General features: G+C 36.0%; 1 protein-coding gene across 1 annotated transcript in view; it reads right to left on the minus strand.

Annotated features, from left to right (window-relative positions):
- Positions 1 to 20,500, minus strand: part of LRP1B (LDL receptor related protein 1B) — a 570,912-nt gene that overhangs the window by 114,997 nt on the left and 435,415 nt on the right. The window contains exons 50-56 of the mRNA XM_068407216.1: positions 16,591 to 16,713; positions 14,705 to 14,824; positions 11,816 to 11,944; positions 9,871 to 9,993; positions 4,824 to 4,964; positions 3,527 to 3,714; positions 1,920 to 2,103 (exon numbers count right to left, since the gene is read on the minus strand). Of these exons, the coding sequence (XP_068263317.1) occupies positions 1,920 to 2,103; positions 3,527 to 3,714; positions 4,824 to 4,964; positions 9,871 to 9,993; positions 11,816 to 11,944; positions 14,705 to 14,824; positions 16,591 to 16,713 (1,008 nt within the window). The remainder of the gene's footprint in view (positions 1 to 1,919; positions 2,104 to 3,526; positions 3,715 to 4,823; positions 4,965 to 9,870; positions 9,994 to 11,815; positions 11,945 to 14,704; positions 14,825 to 16,590; positions 16,714 to 20,500) is intronic.

Raw genomic sequence — 20,500 nt, forward strand, 5'->3', positions numbered from 1 at the left:
TCTGATCAATGTTATGGATGAAAGAAATATTTAAAACATTCAAATGTTCCAAGAAAGATCAATGATGCAGTATAAAAATGAACAAAGCAATCAATTAGTATATCTTTCAATGTAATTTAATTTTTTTCCTTTGTAATATGGGAACCATACTGTATTTTATGCTAATTTAATGTCAGAGATTAAATTTGAAATATATTTCATACCATTTGTTTTAATTTCAACATTCACTTTCAAATTACCACTAAGACTATTATTGTTACGGTGGCAAACCAAGAACATTTTGACAATTGCTTTTTGAGATTTCAATACTCTGAAAATTATAGACATAAAGAAACAGCTATTTGGACAAACCTTGTTTCTCTAGTTCTGAACTGAAGCCAGATTTTGCTTTTTTATCCCTGGTTTTCTAGTTTATCAGAAAATATTCCTTCAGATACTCATTCACGCCATCACTTACTTTGAAACATCTCTGACACTGACAAACATAACAGTAAAAGAAATATATATTTTTTAAAAAGCTGTCTTAGTTTTAGCTCTATTAACAGACACTTCAGCTAAAATAAAAAAAAATACTACTAATAATTAAAAATGTATTTAAGACTTGTATTTACTGCTCATACATTCTTGAGTGTAATGTGTTGTCCAACCTACTCTGCTCTTGTACTTAATACATTGTACCACCTTGCTTGCGTTTTATGTTCAACTCTTAAGACATTCTCCAGTTCTTAAATGATCCGAGGCATCATCCTCAGGACTGACTGTTAGTGGTTTGTGGAGAACGGCTGTAATGCTCTGCTCTGCTGTAAAGAGTTCAAGGCAATTCACGCAAGAAATCTGCCTTAGGCCACACATTCACATGTTGGCTCCTCTTCGCAGCACAACCATTCTTGCCACAGCACAACAGCTTTGTTGTGATCAGTTCTGCAGTTTGAGATATTACAACTCCAATGAACTGTACTATGGTGCGTTCCAGCTCCCCTTCTCATTTGAGTGATCTATGGCTTCTATGTGTATGATTGGCTTGCAAGGCGTGAGACAGGAGCAAAGCAAAAAACAGATCCTGTATTTCAGCCCTCTCCTGTGTTTCCTCTGATCACTCAGGGAAGCACCTGACACAGGACAATGAGGCAGAGGTTCCAGTCTTGTTGTTTAGAAAGAAAATAGAAGTTTTTTTGATATTTCAAAACAAAACACAAACAACTCTGTGCAAGACTGGAATAAGAAGGAGTCTGCTCAAGCTGAAGATTGCCTGATCTATGAAGGAAATCCAGCAGAATGCAGTAATGGGTTTTTTTGGTTTTCCTGTTGACATTTTGCTCTTCCTTTCACTGATCTAGTGAATCACACTCACTGAAGCAAATAAAAATAACATCAGTAGCATAGACAGAGGGGTGGGAAATAACCAATGTTCTTTTATATCTTGAACTTCACTGTATATTAGACTGGAGGATTTCATATGCTATAGGAATAATGGATTTTGCAATTTCTATTATTTTTTCCTCTTCCCCCTTTTCATACCAGGAAGTTTGAAGTACATTCTAATATTCTAAAGTTGATGAAATAGAACAGCAAAGGTCTTTTAAACACTTATCATAAACATACTACTAACACGTGACTCAGAAGCAGAATTAAGTGATGTATTTTAACTTCCCTGATAATTTTTCTAATAAAGTTACTAATTCAACTTTCATAACCCCCTGTAACTATTCACTACAAATGATTTGAGCACAATACATACTAAAAATAGAAATTATTATTACATTCAGACATTGAATCACATTCCTATCATTTACTGAAGAAGTAGTGTGCTTCAAAGTAACTCTGTTTATCTTGCATAAGAGATTAACAGAGACCTTGGGGCAAAGGTATTTCACAAATTATTTTGGATACAGCTGTGGATTAAAAAAAAAAAGTTATACCTGAAAGGGATTTGCAGCCATTTAGGTTATCAGGCTGTATTTCATACCCATCTGCACACAAGCATTTGTAGGTTCCATATGTATTGATGCATTGCTGGCTACAGGGAAATCCAGATGAACATTCATCAATATCTGTACATGTTTTGCCATCATCCTTCAGCTGGAATCCAGGCCAGCATTTGCACTGGGAAAGAAAAACAAATACATTCATATCTGTTTGTTATCTTATGTACTTTCTTCTGAATATGTTAGCATCATAAACTTTTTCATGTAGTCTCAGTTTTTCAAGTAACATCTTAATTACATAGCTATTTATACTGTTTACAGGCAGACATATCTACATGTCTTTTCAGCTATTGCTGGTGGGATCCTAAGTACAGCTCCCTCCCAAATAACCCTGCAGAATGAGTAATTATTCTTTCTTCGTTAACTGACGAAAAAGTAAAACATCTTTTAAAAAATATGGAGAGGATTCTTCCGTGAAAATAAAGATGAACAGACCTTTTGGACTTCTTTATTTTCAAGTACACATAATGCTCTTCAGTAAAGATATACAGTTTTTAATATTTTTTCTTGAAGCACTGGTAACATCCAGCATTCTGTGTAACAGATACAGTACTGTGAATGAGAACTCTCAAAGCTGATTTTTATTGGGGTCTGATGATCACCATGGCAAGCTTATCACATGCAATGTAAGTGATGCAAAATACAACAGGGTAGAGGGGTTTTGAAATAAGGGCATAGTTTTATCAATAGAAAACTCTGTGTCATGTTCCCTCCTGTATTCTCTATTATTCTCTGCAGAGACCCATGATATGCTTTCTCCACAACGACACTACTTCAAGGCGGCTTTTGCTGTACCCAACCTAGTCTCCAGCTCTCTAGTCTCTGGCCTCCTGAGTAGGTCACAGTTTCAGAGGTTTGAACACCTTTAGAGCTAAGCCATGGACAGATTTTATTTAGTCCTCAGTGGCTCAATATTCTATTAAAAAGATGGAACATTTAGAGGTGCAGTTAGGGATACTTCAGAGTTAAAACCCTGATAAAAATCTCTCCTCTATTCTCAGCTTCTACTTACCAGTTAGTGCAGTCAGGGGCTAGGGTTTACATAAAAGCCAAGAGGTATTCCTCTCTACATCTCAAGGCCAAAGAGCAGAGTCAGGTGATTCAGAAAACACCACCATATGCAGACAACTAATGGTTTTATTCTGCAACTAAGGCAATTATACGTTGTTTAAATATTTCTGTAACTATCTTTGACTTAGAAAAAATTTTGGAGAAAACTTATTCCTGCTATTCACTCCTATGTGTTTCCCTTTTTCATGACTGATTTTCAGTGGTCTGTATACATCAGTATGACCTGATGTATTTAAAGCATTGTATGTTCTTTTCCATAGGTTAAAAGTATGTATTGTAGCAGTATTTTTACACAATTGGCAATTGTCTGCTTACTAGAAATAAAAATTTGAATGTTACTATGGCAGGTCAGCTACTTCATTATAAGGAAGTACAACACACTGGAGTTTTATTATAATCACACAGTAGTTATGAAACAGTTAAGAATTAAGACTTTGCATTATATTACACCACATTTTGTAATTGTTCACCTTGTATCCAACAGGAAGATCCTGACAATCTTGAGAACAGCCGCTAACTTTCTTACTGAGGCATTCATTAACGTGGCAGCTTTTCTCATCAGATCCATCACTACAATCTTCTTTGTTATCACACACATCACTTTGAGGAATACACTTGCCATTTTTGCACATAAAAAAAGAGCTGTTACATGACTGCTCTGGAAAACAAAAAAAGAGAACACAACTTTGTGTAGTCTCTTAGTATTTCGAATTAATTTTCTCAGGGACCAGCTGCAATGTGTTCATATGAGATGAAACAACTGTGTAAAAATTAAATATTCATTTCTTATTGATAGCATTATAATACCTCTTTACTTTTCAGTGTCTTTAAAGGTTATTCGTCTCCTGGAAAATGTGTGAATACTTCAACTTATTAATCCATCCTACACATTTGTTTTCATATAATTGAGAATACTCTACATTATCTCTGCACAAAATACATTTCTATAGTTTACAAAACTTAAAAAGCATGGCTTCTCTCTCCTGTGGATGCTGAGGTGTTAGTAACATGACCGACTGAATTCCAATGCATTTCTTATCTGAGGGAACGTATTTATGTTTTTATCCCTGTTTGGCAAAACTTGAATACATCAGCCCAGATACATTCAGGTTCTTCAAATCAGAATCAGAACACTTATAAAGTAGGTATATGTTACCTTACCTCAAAGCAAATGACTGATTTCCATCAAAATTGGTATAATGGGCTGGGCCACTGTACAATAAAGTCATAAGATCTAGACAGAAGAATTGGTCTTTCAAAAAGCCACAGAATAGGGTATGATATACACACCAGGATTCATTTTCCACTCAAAAACCAGCCAGACCTCAGGAAACTTATGCCAGTAGAAAGTATCAATAAAACGAATCACATTTGGTCAGTCATTTGCTAATAAAATTAGTCCGGTTTTTAATATAGGAAGAACAACCTAACATCCCCTTTTGTATGATCTGCTTCTGTGTGATGAGTATATTAAATATAGTAAATATTTTCAGGGCAAGCTATGAACTTTGATAATAATTATGTTAATATCATCTTATTTTAGTACTAAGAGAATGTACGCATTAATGAACTAGCAGCCTTCTTATGCCATAGGAACTGATGGCTTGAACTTTGTGAGCTGAGGTTTTGCATGCTGAGGACTGACAACAGGAACATCACTGTGAAAGCACTGGATATTTTAGCAACAAGGTTGCCTATCTACAATCCTAAACCATTGCTTTCTAAAAAGAAAGGTCAAATGTGTTACTCAAAAAATTAAATATGAACCTGAACTTTTGCATTTTATGTTTATAGGTGCTTCATCAGAATGGTCTGGGCAGTCAAAATCACCGTCACATTGCCACTGGGAATTTAACAGGCATCTTCCATCAGCACAAGTGAATTCTCCAGGATGACAGTGACGATACCCTAGAAATACAGTGATCAATTACTTCATAATTTGCTTCATACTTTTGACATAAAATTTTACAAGACAATGTAAGTAAAAGCATCTTTTGTTCCATAAAAGGCTACAAAGCATTATATGCTTATACACAAGTGTCTACAAAGAAAGAACTCAAATATCTCTTATGCAGCACAGTATAGTCACAAAACAATTCCCACATGTGTAAAATGCTCTCAATCATAAATACATTTTCTTTTAGGTGTAATTTAACTTTTTGCTAATATTAGGAAATAGCTTTCTAACAGACATTTTAGAAATTACTATACCTAGCAAATATTTTTGTAATATGCTTTCTACTATATGTTTTCCCTTTAAAAACTTCAGAACACTAATAATTTTAATCATTCTAAACATGCATTTTCTTAGATGGCCACAAAATCAATATATATAAAATGTATACATTTTAAAAGTTGAAGTGGATTTCTAACAGAAAATACTATATAATGAAGTAAAGAAACCACAGACAGGCATTTGCTTCTTCGAACAGCTGGAGTGTTCAATCTGGAGTTCAAAACCAACAAAGCAGTAGAAAAATTTAGAAAAGTCAGCACAAATTTAGTTTTTTCTATTCAATTTTGAAACATGAAAGTTGAAAAATTCCCAGAGGGAAAAGATGTTTACTGGTAAGATTCGTTACACTAAACCAACTACTACAAAACTTATGGTTCTGTTTGGGAAAGAAAAGCATAACCTTTCCTGTATTCTACAACTATAAATTCTGCCTCATATACTCTGCAGTCCTTTCAAAGAACCTTGAAAGCAAGCCTTGATTTAATTTAAAACTCAAGAAAAAAAAATAAATATGGTTATAAAGGAAGAATTATGTAGCAATATTCATTCTGATTACAAAGAATGATTTTGCAATTTTTTTTAGAAAAATTATACTGAATTGTTTAACATTCTTTCCTCTTGGAAAAAAAAAAAAATGCAGATTTTAACCTCCAAAATTTTGAGTCTTCCAAGAAATAAATCCAAATTATAATAACTACTGAAGCTTTAACGACTGAGGCTGTGAACATCTGAAATGAGCACTCATAACTTTGTACTCAGTAGAAGAAGAAAGTTAATATTTGTTCTTTTCTTCTAATTACTGTATTTCCTTCTATGTAGGCACAGCTTTTTTCTGATAGCAGATGGAGACATAACATTTGACAGTCTGGGATGAGATATCCCTTTCCATCAAGAGCTTTAAACCTCTTGCATATCTTTAGTTGTCATTTAAAAATGTGTTAATGTACTATTTTCAAAATGCAATATGTTATCACATCAATTAGAATCAGAGACTCAGAATCGTTTTGGTTGGAAAGGACCTTTAAGATCATTGAGTCCAACTGTTAACCCAGCACTGCCAAGTCCACCACTAAACCATGTCCCTCAGCACCACATCTACTCATCTTTTAAATACCTCCACGGATAGTGACTCTACCACTTCCCTGGGCAGCCTGTTCCAATACTTGGAAATGCAAACAAGAAAATATACCTTTCAATGATACAGATGGGAAAAAAAAAAAACCCACTAGATTTTTTAAATGGATTCCCTTAATTCAGGTTTTAGGAATGTATTTCAAACCAAATTTCATCCCATTCAGTAGACCGGCTGCTAAAGAGTATTTTTTTTTTTTTTTTGGGGAGGGGATATCAAGAAGCAAAGGTCTAGCTCTAGAACGTAATAGAACTATGATCAGGCTACCTAGTTTGCAGCCAAATCAGAAATCACATCTTTAAAATCTTGGTGAATTTGGTGGTTTGTTTTTACATCCTGACAACATCTCAAAAGTCTGTTTTGGAATTTGATTCCTACTCTTTACAAGTAGTTCCCTTTCTCATAAAAGAATGTAACCTTTTCCTACAATTACACTATAACAAGTTTACCATACAAGTCAGGCACTAAGGTGTGTATTTGATTACCAGCTGAGACAAAATTGCATTGGAGCAGGGCAACATGTAACAAACGTTGCTGTAGATTTCAGTTTACTCAGTAGAAATTGAATAGAGCCAGTGCCTGAAGGCAGGTCCATACTACAATTAGGTCAAGGGTTTGTACATCCTCTGTTTCTGTTGCTGTTTCCTCCTTATTGTCTCTTTCCAAAAGTCTGTCAAACCATCACTGTTTATTTGTCAGTATTTTAAGGGACCATGCATGTATATGATGCTATAGAAAACAAATGAAATACACCAGCAAGAAATTATAAGCATGTAGAAAAAAAAAATGCACCTATTTCCGAAGTTTGTGACTGTTTAGTTCTAAATAGGTATTTAGGAAATTAAGACTGCTTCCACGTAAAATCTGATCAGAAAGGTTCTCTTACTCCCCCCACCATTCAACTTGATCATATGACAGAATCAACTAGGTTGGGAGAGATCTCTGGGATCGAGTCCAACCTTTGACCTAACACCACTGTGTCAACTAGACCATGGCACTAAGTGCCACATCCAGTCTTCTCTTAAACACCTCCAGGGATAGTGACTCCGCTGCCTCCCTGGGTAGCCCATGCCAATGCCTAATAACCCTTTCTGTGAAGAAATTTTTCCCAGTGTCTAACCTGAACTTTCCCTGGCACAGCTTGAGGCTATGTCCTCTAGTCCTGTTGCTAGCTGCCTGGGAGAAGAGGCTGACCCCCATCCCGCTACACCCTCCTTTCAGGTAGTTGTAGACTGCAATAAGGTCTCCCCTGAGCCTTCTTTTCTCCAGGCTAAACAGTCCCAGTTTCCTCATCCGCTCCTCATAGCACATACCCTCTAGACTCTTCACCAGCTTTGTTGCCCTCCTCTGGACTCGCTCCAGCACCTCAATGTCTTTCTTGAAGTGAGGGGCCCAAAACTGGACACAGTACTCGAAGTGTGGCCTCGAGTGCTAAATAGAAGCGCTAAACAGAAGAACCAACTCATGAGTTACTTTCTATAAAGGGTTCTGGCACGCATAAACTATTGCTAATGGAGGAAATAATTTACAGTTTCATTATTGTGTGGGTCCGCTCTCACAGCCTCCTGTTGGCAAGATGGCCTGGATCACCACAGCTGTTAGGATAGCAATGTGAGTGTAACAGCGTGTGCTTTGAACCTGGCAGGATGGGCACACCCAGGGGAGCTGCCTATCTGACCTCGCGGAGAGCTACAGCCCTCTGTGGATTAGGGCATATGTGCTAGTAACCCCGGGTCCTGGGCTGGAGCAGAAGGTGCATATACTCTAATCTGTGTGTGCCTCTGTGTTCAGAATTTTATGGGCCTAGTTATAAATGGTGTTTAAAAATGCATAAGATATATCAACATTTTGCAGGTGTGATTCACCCACTGCGTTGCTGCTATTGATATTGAATGTATAGCTCACTGATTTCCAATTAGTTATCTGTCATTAATAAATCAATAACCTGCTTTGATCCTGATTTGGTTCAAACTACATGAACTAAGCAGTTTTTCCCTACAACAGCTTATTGTCACAAACCACTCCTTTCCAAACACCATGTAGTTCACGTAAGCGAAAAGCAAATGGAGTTTGCTAGCAAAGGCAGGTTTGTTCCCTTCTTTCTTCAAGGATCTAGAAGTCTATGCTGGCAAGTGGTGTGGCGCAGTAAGGGAGGGGCAGTGGAATGAAACAGCTGCTAAGGAGAACCCAATATCCACGCTAGCTGCATTTCGGGATTTTAGCTCATGTTAGCTCTCTCCTGCTGTTGTGGACTTCATGTTCACTGCTGGTTGAAGTATATCAGCTGGCTCAGCTTTACAGGCATTTGTGGCTCTTCTCCTTTCAGTTCACTTGCTCTGACACTGCTCCATGTGAGCCAAAACACAGTATGCGGGAGTGAGTGGGGGATTCACTTCAAAGGTGCTCTCCTGATCTGACCTATTTAATGTCAGTGCGGCAGGAATGGCTGCTGGCTCTTAGGTACCAGCCTACCTCTGGTGAGCATAGAGAGGGAAAGGACAATTTGGTGACTGCTCAGCTCATCACAGGAGCAGATTTCTTCCATGTCGTATACTGTTTAAGTGATGTTGATGAAATCTGTTCTTTATATGACCAGCAAACAAATCAGTTCTTATTTGCTACATTATATTATTGTCCTAAAATGTTCCATTACATGTTTGACTCGGATTTTACATGAAAAATTTTACTAAATGCAAACACCAAACATGTTTTTTCTTACAATCTTTGGATGTCTCATTACATCATTTATGCATATACACTCTTCAGGTGGTGTGTACAATAGAGATGCCTAAAATACATAGCTAGCTATCTTCTGCTGTGGTTCTCATCTCTTGAGTGCATTTCAGAGAGTAAATAAGCAATACAGATTTTAACTGCACAAAACCAGGCATGAAAATCAATAATTTGTCTTTTTGGACAGAATATTTGCTCTATATTTTCCATAATTATTATTTATATAGATGAATGTTCCTGAGTATGGCCTAGATATACTGTACAGACATTCACATAAGAAACCCTAAACTCATATGAATGGTGAAAATTAAATGTTCACATATGGCTTTAGTTGGTATCATTTAACTACAGCGATAATCATGATAGAGATGTTTGATTATTTGATAGAAAAAAATATGTATAGAGACAAAGACAACAAAGATACATTAAAAAGATATATATAATGAACACGAAATTATAGACTGTAATTTTAAAATTCTGTTAAATGCTATTAGCAAACAACTGTAAGTCATAACTATAGCAAATAATTTGTCACTGTAGCTCCAGCTCCCAGTTAATACCAAGTTGTATTCATAATTTACAAGTTAACATGAAAAATTTTAAAAGCAAAGAGCTTTCTTTTTCAATAGTGACTCAAAGTAACAGACCTTGCAGAAGGCCTTACGGTTAACAGCCAGAAATTTTTCTATTTACTCTACTTTTGTTATACTTGCCACATTCCAGAGATTCATCTGATCCATCTCCACAGTCATCATCATGGTCACATACAAACTGTTTGGGAATGCAGACTTTGTTATGGCACATGAAAGCATTCTCGTCACAAGTGTTATTAGGAGCTACGGAAAATACAGTACATAAAAATAAATGACATTGAGAACAGTAAAATATGCAGCCATTTTCTTGCAGAAAGATGAAATGAGAAGTAGTTAGTCTGAGTGGATTCAATAGAAATAACCGTAACTTCTGAGTCATACAAAAAGCACCCCACAATTCAATAGCAGAAGCAGCTACTCATCACCACAAAGATAGATAAATAAGTAAGCAAAGCTAAAAACTCATGTAATCCAACACAGAAAGGCTTCAGAAATTCATGCTGTCTACAAGTAACCTAAGGTCTGCCTCTGAGGAAAAGAACATTTGGGAAGTAGAGATGTCCTGCCTATGTTACTTTGCTCCTGAACAAAAGCAGCTCTTTAAAATCCATAAATACTCAAAATATATCTCAGCCTAGAAATGGTAAGTGATAGAATATGCATTCAGTGGACAGAACATATTTGAATATTTTTAACCTATACCATTTTTATATACATTAATAAAACAAAATCCCTAATGAAACTACTACTGAACTCCTGACACTTAATAGAAACGTATCTCAGAAGACTGGAAGTAATATTTTATAGGGCAAGAGATGTCAAGATCTGAACAATTAGCCAGAATAAATCGGAGCCAGAACTGTGTCTCCCTTTTTGACGCACAGCCTTCCCGATGTGCAGCAGCATTTTTTTCAGGAAGAGAAATAAAACTGCATTATCAACAATGTGCTAATTTTCAGTCGTAAACATGCTGTATAATATCTATGACATGACATACATACTGATCTTCAGCTGGTGTGCCTCAGTATATATTAACAAAACCTGAAGATGTTAGGCCGGTTAAAACATTGAAGGATCTTGGTATGTATGCTCATGTGGTCCATCAATCTTTACTAACAATCTTGACAGTATTGTCCTGGTTTGGCCTAAACCAGGCCAATTTTCCTTTCAGTGATTTTTACTTTCAGCTAAGTCTCTTCTAAGTAACTGCACTTTCTGAAACTAACTGCATGTTTTGCAGACAGTCTCTTCTTCTAGGGCTGATAACGCTCAAAGTTTGTAGTTATCACTGAGGCACTGGTAGGGATGTTATACAGAAAGGCTCTTGCTGTACTTAGTCTTAGAGAAACCAAGGTCACTGCTAAATTCCTCACTGCTTACGAGTGAAATGCCGAAGGGGGGTCACACCTGCAGGGAGGAGCAGACAGGGCAGGTGACCCAAAATTGACCAACGAAGGTATTCCATCGCATACACGTCATTCTCAGTAGAAAGCAGGGGGATCACGAGGGTTTCGGCCCCCTCTGCTGTTTTTGGGGGCCTCTGCCTGCTTGGGCTGCTTCTGCTGCTTCGGTCTGCTTCTGCAGCTTGAGCTTTTGGCCAGTGTCCAAGGAGGACTCTGCCCATTTTCCTGCTGCCCCCGATCCCGATCTGTGCATTCCTGAATCCAGCTCTTGACCGTCGCTGGGCCCAGCCTGGGCCTTCCCGGAGCCTGCCCTGCAGTGCCGGTGGTGACGTGGCCGACATCGGGGGAGCTCGATCTTGGTTTTGTATATATTTGTATATATTTGATTATTCCAATATCATTATTATACTCTTGTTCTTTATTATAGTTTATTAAAACTGTTTTAACTTTCCAACCTGTAAGTCTCTCTCCGTTTTCCCTTTCCCTTTCCTTTCAGGGGGGAGGGTTAACAGAGAGCGTCTGCCACAGGTTTAATAGCCGTCCCAGCTTTAAACCGTGACAGTATAAGGGTACGATAGTGCAGACACAAACAGCATCTGGATATTGTAAAGGTAGAACTACCAAGAAAAGAAATACTATATGTTTTTAACATGCACACATACCACAGCCTGCTGTAGACAGTTCATCACTTCCGTCAGGACAGTCTCTTTCACCATCACAAAGCCAGTGCTGGGGAACACAGGCATGGGAGCCTAAGCAGCTGAATGTATCTGCTGCGCAGGTCACTGAACCTGAAAAAACATTACATGTGAGTCTTGAACATGTTCTAATTTTTTTTTTTTTAAGGTAATGGGTAATGACTAAGGTTTTTTTATTTTTAAAATAAAACTGAAGGAAGATTTTGTTCTGCACAGTTTGATAAACATACTGGCTAATGTTGTATTTTACAGTAAAATTTTGACAATCTGCTATTTCTTCCATTCTTTTCCTTTATTCAGTTTCTTAATTTTCTGCAAGGAAATTTAATTTACCATACTTCATAAAAACTGTCCAGCAGAATAACTTTTCAAACCAATTTTGGTCTTTATGTTAGACTGCATGTCTGGACTGACCAAATAAAGGAACTAATCTTGTAAACCACATAATCCTCACATCGCTATACTCTATGCCAGGAGGAGAAAGGGATTCAAAACTTCCATGAGTCAGCCCCATGTAGAAGAGAACGTGTACCAAGTGCAATAGCAGTGAGAGTAAGAAAATGCCTGACAGTTCTAACACAAGTAACTCAACATATTGTTTATTTGACTAATTTTTATTTTTTTTTTAACAGGCCTTTCTCCAGATAAGAATATTATATCCTAGGACTAATTTTAAGGTGCTTGGAAGTACACTTTTGTGCAATCCATCGCTTAATGTATTCTCTCAGATAAGTTAAACATACTTCACTAAAAAGGAGACTGTATTTTCTACTAATCTTAATTAGAAATTAATAGTAAAACAAATTCAAAAATTTGATTTTTTTTGTACTATTTATGCAAGAGACAACTTTTGTTTACTTATACTCATTTGCCATTTTTTGACCCTTCTGAATTTAAACTTCATGTTAAAAAAATATTGATTTTCTAAGACTGAAAAATCTGAAGTCATCCTGATCTCTCTTTTCTTCTTGCAATTCATATCTGCCTCCTGTTCCTAAGGAGAAATACAGCCGTAACTCCCCGCTCTTCGTAACTGGTGTGGATTTTTCCCTCTTCAAGGCAGAGCCTACAATTTTATGGGTGGGCTTTCTTCTACACTGTATTGCCAGTGATATCAAAAGAAGTAATTCTGAACGAGCTTAAAAGAAAAAGGTATGTTGTAGTGACACTTTGCAATTTGCTGGCCTTTGTTTTCCCCTCCTTTTTTCTATTTTCTGCTCGAAGTTTCCTATTAAGCTTCAGGTCTTGATATTTCTTAGGGTATCACATTGTTCTATGGCAGTCCCAGATCACACAGAATCACAGAATCAATCAAGTTAGAAGAGACCTCTGGAATCATCAAGTCCCACCATTGCCCTGACACTACCATGTCAACTAGACCATGGCACTAAGTGCCATGTCCAGTCTTTTCTTAAACCCCTCCAGAGATGGTGACTCCACCACCTCCCTGGGCAGCCCATTCCAATGTCTAATGACCCTTTCTGAGAAGAAATTCTTCCTAATGTCCAACCTGAACCTCCCCTGGCAAAGCCTCAGGCTATGTCCTCTTGTTCTATCGCTAGTTGCCTGGGAGAAGAGGCTGACTCCCACTCCGCTACAACTTCCCTTCAGGTAGTTGTACACTGCAATAAGGACACCTCTGAGCCTCCTCTTCTCCAGGCTAAACAACCCCAGCTCCCTCTCAGCTGTTCCTCGTAGGTCAGACCCTCCAGACCCTTCACCAGCTTGGTTGCCCTCCTCTGGACTCACTCCAACACCTCAAGATGAGGTGCTTGTCTTATTTCACACCTTCTCCTTTTCGTAGGGGAGAGAGGCAGAGAGAAATCTTCCCTTTCAAACAGACATTGCCCTCAACTCCCCAGTCCTTAGCATGACCTGAATACCATGAAAAAATGTATTGTAGATGGATGTCAGTTTGAAGTTAATGCACTAATTCATTCATATTTTGCCATATTAGAATAGTATAATTTCCACCTTCGTCCTTTTCATTTGTTGGCATTTCTACATGTGTTTGAGTAAGAAACTACTTTAAAAAAAACACAACTCTGAGCACAAGCTTAAGAAATTTCTTCTCTGTCTACTTAACACTTCCAGTAAAGCTATCAACAATATTTTTACTATGGAATCACACATGAAATATGGAAGAAAATTATCTTTGTTGAATGGATTTTAAGAGGATTTTTGAAAAGAAATATTTAAGAGATAAAAGATAAAATTTTAAAAAGAAAATATTAAAGTACAGCATAGAGAAGGATGGAACCAATGTATAAAATATCATGAAATTGTGACAGTATGACTTGACACAAAGTGATTTTCTTTTGGAAAGAATTTACTAACACATTTCCAGTCAACTGAGCCCCAGAATGAAGGTAAAATTTTCAATTCCTGATGCAATTTGAAGGGTTTGGGAATTTGAGAGGAATATTATGTAATAATGCTTATAACTATATAAAAAAAAAATTAAAGGGAATAGGAGAAAGAGCTGGGAAAAAGAAAAACAACGTCAAAGTCTTCAGGCACCTATCACTGAAATGTAAAACTCAAACAGCGATACAGGGGTTTTACTTCAAGGATGGGAATGGGAGAAAAGTTTTGTTCTCCCTTTGCCCATCCTAGTGGGCCATTCATATCTTCACTGATAGACTACACACAAACCATACAGTGCCCACGAAAAGGTGTCTAACCGCTGGTTGGAGTGGACTGGGGGAGGATATCCTCTAATACCCTATCCTTAAAGCACACGCTCTTTGGAGATGCTGTACTTGTTCCCTTTCCACCACCTTCCTGGATCACTTGGGTCTCTTTCAGCGTGTATGATCTGACAGAATACAGAACTAAAATTATGCTACTTACCACAAATAGCATCACTCTCATCGAAACCATCTCCACAGTCATCCTCTCCATCACAAGTCCATTGCTTAGAGATGCATTTGTGTGCAGAGCAAGCAAATTGATTCCATGAACAAGACGAATCTAGGAATGACACCAGCCACTGCATTTGTTACGTTCACAACAGCACTGTGTTCCCTATATTTTCTAGCATAGTTTAGGAATCTCCACACTGCTCCTTTCTGTCCTCCCAATCTTAGTGTATTAAAACACAGTATAATCCTAGTCTTGGTGTTCAGGATGTTATCAGTTTGTCTAAGCATTTTGCATTCACCAATACATTCATATATATATAAATAAATAAATAGTAAAACATTCAAAATGCTTACATTCTAATATTTTTAAACATTTTGCTAGTGGGATGAGGACAAACACTTTAAAGACATAAATCTGGTTTGTGTATTTCACATGGATTTTATAACTATAGTGAACTGCTTTATTTTGGTAGTAGGGCAGAAATGGCACTGACCAAACACAGCCTTCCTCTTCATATTGCAGTATTTAATTATATCTTTAAAAGATTTCATGTTCTTTTCTCTCACAACAAAACTTGCTGTGTATTTGCATTCTGTTGTCCCATTTACACTTTTGTATACATAGAAAATAATGGCATGCTTCTGCATTTCAAAATCAGTTTGCACAACTGTTCTAATTAAGTGTTACTATTATGACCTTTCCTGAAAACTTCAAATCATCCGCTTTTCCTGGACTTTTCTTTAAGAATAAAATTTATTTCTTTTTAACTGATGATAACAAATTTCAATATTAACAGTAAAAAGAATTTTAAGTAATACAATCTGAATTTAAAAGTAGAGTGTTGTAACACTCAAAATGGGTAAGAGTAGGGAAAAAAGAATGTACTAAACCCCCTTGCCTCTCTCCCACAAAAACTGGCTAAGTGCTTTTACAACATTGCGTATAAGTATGTATGTGTAATAAAACCTGGAAACGTAAACACTGAGTTACATTTGATGAATGTGGTCAACACAAAACCTTCTGATTTTCATAGTGCACAGCAGTTCCTGAATTAGAAGTTATAAGATGTATATATACAATGTAAACTGCAAACCAAACATGGAAGTATGTTAATGGAAACCGTGTCATGAAGAGAGTAACATATAACTTCCAGTCATAAGTGGTAAAGCAAAAAAAAAAAAAGGAATATACAAATTTCAGGTTTTATTTAAATGGGGAATAGGAAAACTTGATACTGCTTTTGCTGTTCTGCCACAATTTAATTATAGAAATAATCCATTCAGGTAATCCAGACAAATTTAAGTTAAAAGACCAGCTGTCACTATGAGCAAATGAGCTTCTACTGCTCCACAGTTAGGTAGTGTTTAAGAATCTTAAAAGATGTGAGACAGAATGGACCCTTAACCTGGTTCACAGTTTATGCTGTCTTTTATTCACATCACTTTTGTGTTACTTTAAATAATTATACCTGCACGTCCTCTGATGCAAAGAAATGTCTATTTTTATGCCATAAAGGTCTATTTTGGTTACTTCCTGTTGGAGTCACACGATATTGGTAAGAACTGATTATATCTATAAAACTGTCCTAATGAGAAATTATGAAGAATTAGTGAAATTGTTATATATTAAAGTAATAGAAAAGTCTGCATAGAAATATAACTTTAGAAGCAAAAAAATTTTCATAGGGCTTTCATTCTGGCATGAGATACGGTTTAAGATATTGGCAGCATGAGGCATTAGAGAGTTGAATCTGAAAATGTAGTATTAGACCTTTTTATATAGCCCTAGATTCAAGCTCTGAGATATAAATGCACACTTTCTGTTTTCAATGTGCATTAGTGATTACGGAAATACAAATAAGATCAAATGCTCACCACAGTGCAATTCATCTACTCCATCCTCACAGTCTTTCTGCCCATCACAAAGCCAGGTGGTCAGAATACATCTTCCACTAGGACAACCAAAATAATTTTCTTCACATGTGGGTTTGTTTTGAACTGTGATAAAATAAAGAATGTAATGTAAAATGGTCTCTACTAGCATGATTAGGAGCCTAATATATTTCTGCCAAATTTCTGAACACTAATGGACAAAGTGTTTATGTCTAAAAATGAAAAAAAAATACTATTTATATTATTTAATTGTGTTCATACAAATTAGAAAATAGTGACAGCTAAGTAGTTTAGGGAACTGAAATACCTCATTTATTTAGAGCAGAATCAGAGCACAGCTTCAAACTAAATTAAAAGGACTTATCGAGGAAAGTAGTTCAGTTTACAGTTTTTGAGCTCAGGTAGATCAGCATTGCTTGTTACACCAGCTGAAGAAATTGCCCTTCTGATCTCTCTGCCAACATCTACAAGATAACCTAATTGTGGTGGTATTTTTGTCACATTCACTGGATAAACTATAAATCTGCTGCACGCACTAACTGGAGTTATACCACTGAGAGATTTAGACTTTGCCATAACTGAAAAAGTTGTTCTTCCTTGCCTTTTTTCTTTGTAGAGCATGAAAGTCATTTAAGATTTTACTTTTATGAATACTTAGAAAACAGACATGAGGAAAGAAAACATAGCATGTATTTAATTTCATGACATAAGCACAAATACTAGTCTAATGAGTGGCACAGGTTATTTTCAAAATCTCAAGTAAGGTCTTAGCCTGGGAGAACCCAGGCGATACACACTAGTTCCAAGCACTGGAGATCACTGAAGCTCTCTGCCTGCCAAGGTTTCTATTACTCCTTTAATGTCTTGGAGCTATCGACACTGGTTTTGTCCCCCCCACCCCTTAAAAAGAAAGTTAAAGTTATCATATTTATGACTTCTACAGCTGTTTGAGTAGGAAAAAAAAAAATAAAGTGGGATGTCTATGATGACTTTGTAGATATTAAAGATTATCTAAGTATAGCCACCTCTAAATGAATATTTTGCCTTAATTTTCTGTAAGAACAATGACACTGAACAAAGACTGTTAATGGGAATTATCATATTCATAATAGAAACAACACTCAAAAACTTAATGTTCCAAAGCTGGTCAGTTTTGAATGAAATGGCAAAGGAAATCACTTGTAGGTTGAGTTAATGGTGTTGCTTCCAAGTAAAGGGAGGAATGATCCAGGCAATTAGTCACACATTAAAAGGATGGAACTTTTTGGCACACATTTGAAAGACAGAACAAAGTAATACGAATAAATGGACTATAGAATAAAATGCAACATTAGTTTACTTATGCAACATTAGTTTACTGAAGCTATAGCACACTGCCCTCAAAATCTTCTTTGGTATGGGAAAAAAACCCTACAGACAAAGGAAATACAGCAAATCTAAGCTATTTTGAGCTCAATAAAACATTATATATAGTGAATTCTAAAGAATTATTAAATAATCTGGAGAATATGGAGATTAGAATGAAAACTATAATTTAATATCCGTATGGCTTATAGAGAGGATGAAAGTTCTTAATGTCAGGTTGATTGACATTAGTACTGAATTTCTAGGTGCCTTCAGGATCCTGGTTTTATTTTCATCAATAAAGTTGGCACAAAATATATAACAATTCCAAGAGAAGCTTTTGGTGACACAATGGGCTCATCACACATAAAAGCAGAATATTAAATGGGAATAATCAGATGATGTTAATTACTAGTCTAGCAAAAATTGGATGGTAATTAACAACATAATATTAAAAGTTTTATTTTTACTAATTAACAACATTTATTAATTAGTAAATATTTATTTTTACTAAACAATAATTCTTAGAAGAAAGGGAGAGGTACTGGTCACAGGAAGACAATTACAATCTAGCACAAGTCAATTATGAAAACAAACATACACAATAATTTAAAATGTATTTTCATTGATACAAGGCAAAAGCAAGACTTCATCTGACACACTGGATACTGTTCTGGTATATTCAAGAGAGCTGCAGGTTGAGATGACTGACACAGACAGATATCCATGCCTTGAAAGCAGGAATTATAAAATGCCTTGGCTTATTTGCCATTGCAAGTAAAGAGTAAGGATATGATTACTGAAGGACTACAAGGTCCTTCTCAGCATAAGAACAGGTATAAACTGGAATACATGTAGACTAGAAAGTAAAAGAATGAATGAGTTTCTGGAAGATGACAGTTAACAGGAATTCTACGAGCAAAAAATACTACTAATTTTTAATTTTACATATTTTTGTATAAAAGCTCAATGTGCAGGAGAGGAGATACATGCTTGACATCCCGAGTTTCTTTACTAGTGCTCTGTCTTCAGTTTGATAAGAATTTCCTAGGACGGGCCTAGTCCTACAAACATCTATCAATAAACCTGTGTTCATTAAAGTATTCTCATTCTAAATAGTTTGTCATTTAATTATAGGTATGTTTACATATTGTACTTAGTATTCTCAAACTTAAATGAGGGGTTCTGAATAATAAAGGAGCAAACACATAAATGCCATTCTTCATTAGGTAAGAATTTAGTACTGTGAATAATTAATTGGTTAACATTAAATATGGTATTAAATGTCTTTATTGATTGGGGTTAAAAGATCATATAATCCCTAAAAAATTCCACAACTCCAAACAAATAAATATTTATTCACAATACAGGTAGGTATTTATAGTCATTCATCGTTAAGAATTTGATTTTGTACAACACTTCAGAATTTAGGGTAACCCAAATAACCTATGAAATAATAGAAAGCAGATGTTAAAACTGTGATTGTGAGGTAAAATGAGCATTTCTCAAGACTGCAGAAGAGACTTGCACAAAAACACTATACTCCTGCATGAGGGATCTTTCCCTCCATTGCTTCTAGATAGGCTCAGAGGGCAAAACTATTTTAACATTAAAAACTTTGTTAACTTCTGAAGCTCATTAACACTTACTCTGGTCACCCTGACAAAAACTGCATCATAAAGTCTCATGAAAGCAGAGGCTATCCTTCAAATTTATATACGCATATATCTTAAAATTTTATGTTTTTAACGTGTCAGTATTCTGCCTTCTCATGAAAAACTGTCAGATGAGACGTTGAAAAAAAAGAAGACTTTAAAATGTCAAGCAAGTTTGCTTCTTGTTCCTTCCATGTAGGATGTTTACCTCAGTTCTTGTTGTTATTGGTTCTTTGCCCATCTCTATTTTAATAACTTTTTCATACGATTCATTTTCCAAGACACGAAGTTTACGATTTTTTTTTTTTTCCTACATGTCATAGGGTGTCATGTCTTTCCCATAGGAGAGCAGAAAAAGACAGGGAAAACCTAGAAAACTGACATAATCTCCAGCTGTAAATACCTCCTCTTTTCCTCAAAGCCTACAATCTCAGCCCTGGGACTGGACTCAAGTGTACCATGATCTCTTTGTACTGGCTGAAGACCAGAACAATCACAAAAGCAATAACACTGGATTCTACCCTGGCAGCCTACTCCAAATACCTCAACAAAATAAAAGAGAAAGTTAAAAAAGTAAACAAGGAAAGAAATATCATCCACTAAACTGGTAGCTAATAAAAGTTCCCAAGTGATTGTGCTGAAGCTTGATGAGCTTGACATTTTAATGACTGATGTTTTACTTAAATAAAAATGATTAATGACAGACCTAACCTTGAGGAAATAGAAAGCCAGACTTTACAGCTTTCTTCAGAGAAATACATTAGTAATTTGTAATAATTTGCACATTTGCAAATAAAGATTGGTGAAAAAACTGCATTTGGCATTATATTAATCTCTGTATTAATAAAACAGTACAGACTGAATAAACATTTTGAAATACAATTAGAAAAAAG

Source organism: Nyctibius grandis, chromosome 9 (assembly GCF_013368605.1).
Source record: "Nyctibius grandis isolate bNycGra1 chromosome 9, bNycGra1.pri, whole genome shotgun sequence".
Taxonomy (NCBI): Eukaryota; Metazoa; Chordata; class Aves; order Nyctibiiformes; family Nyctibiidae; genus Nyctibius; species Nyctibius grandis.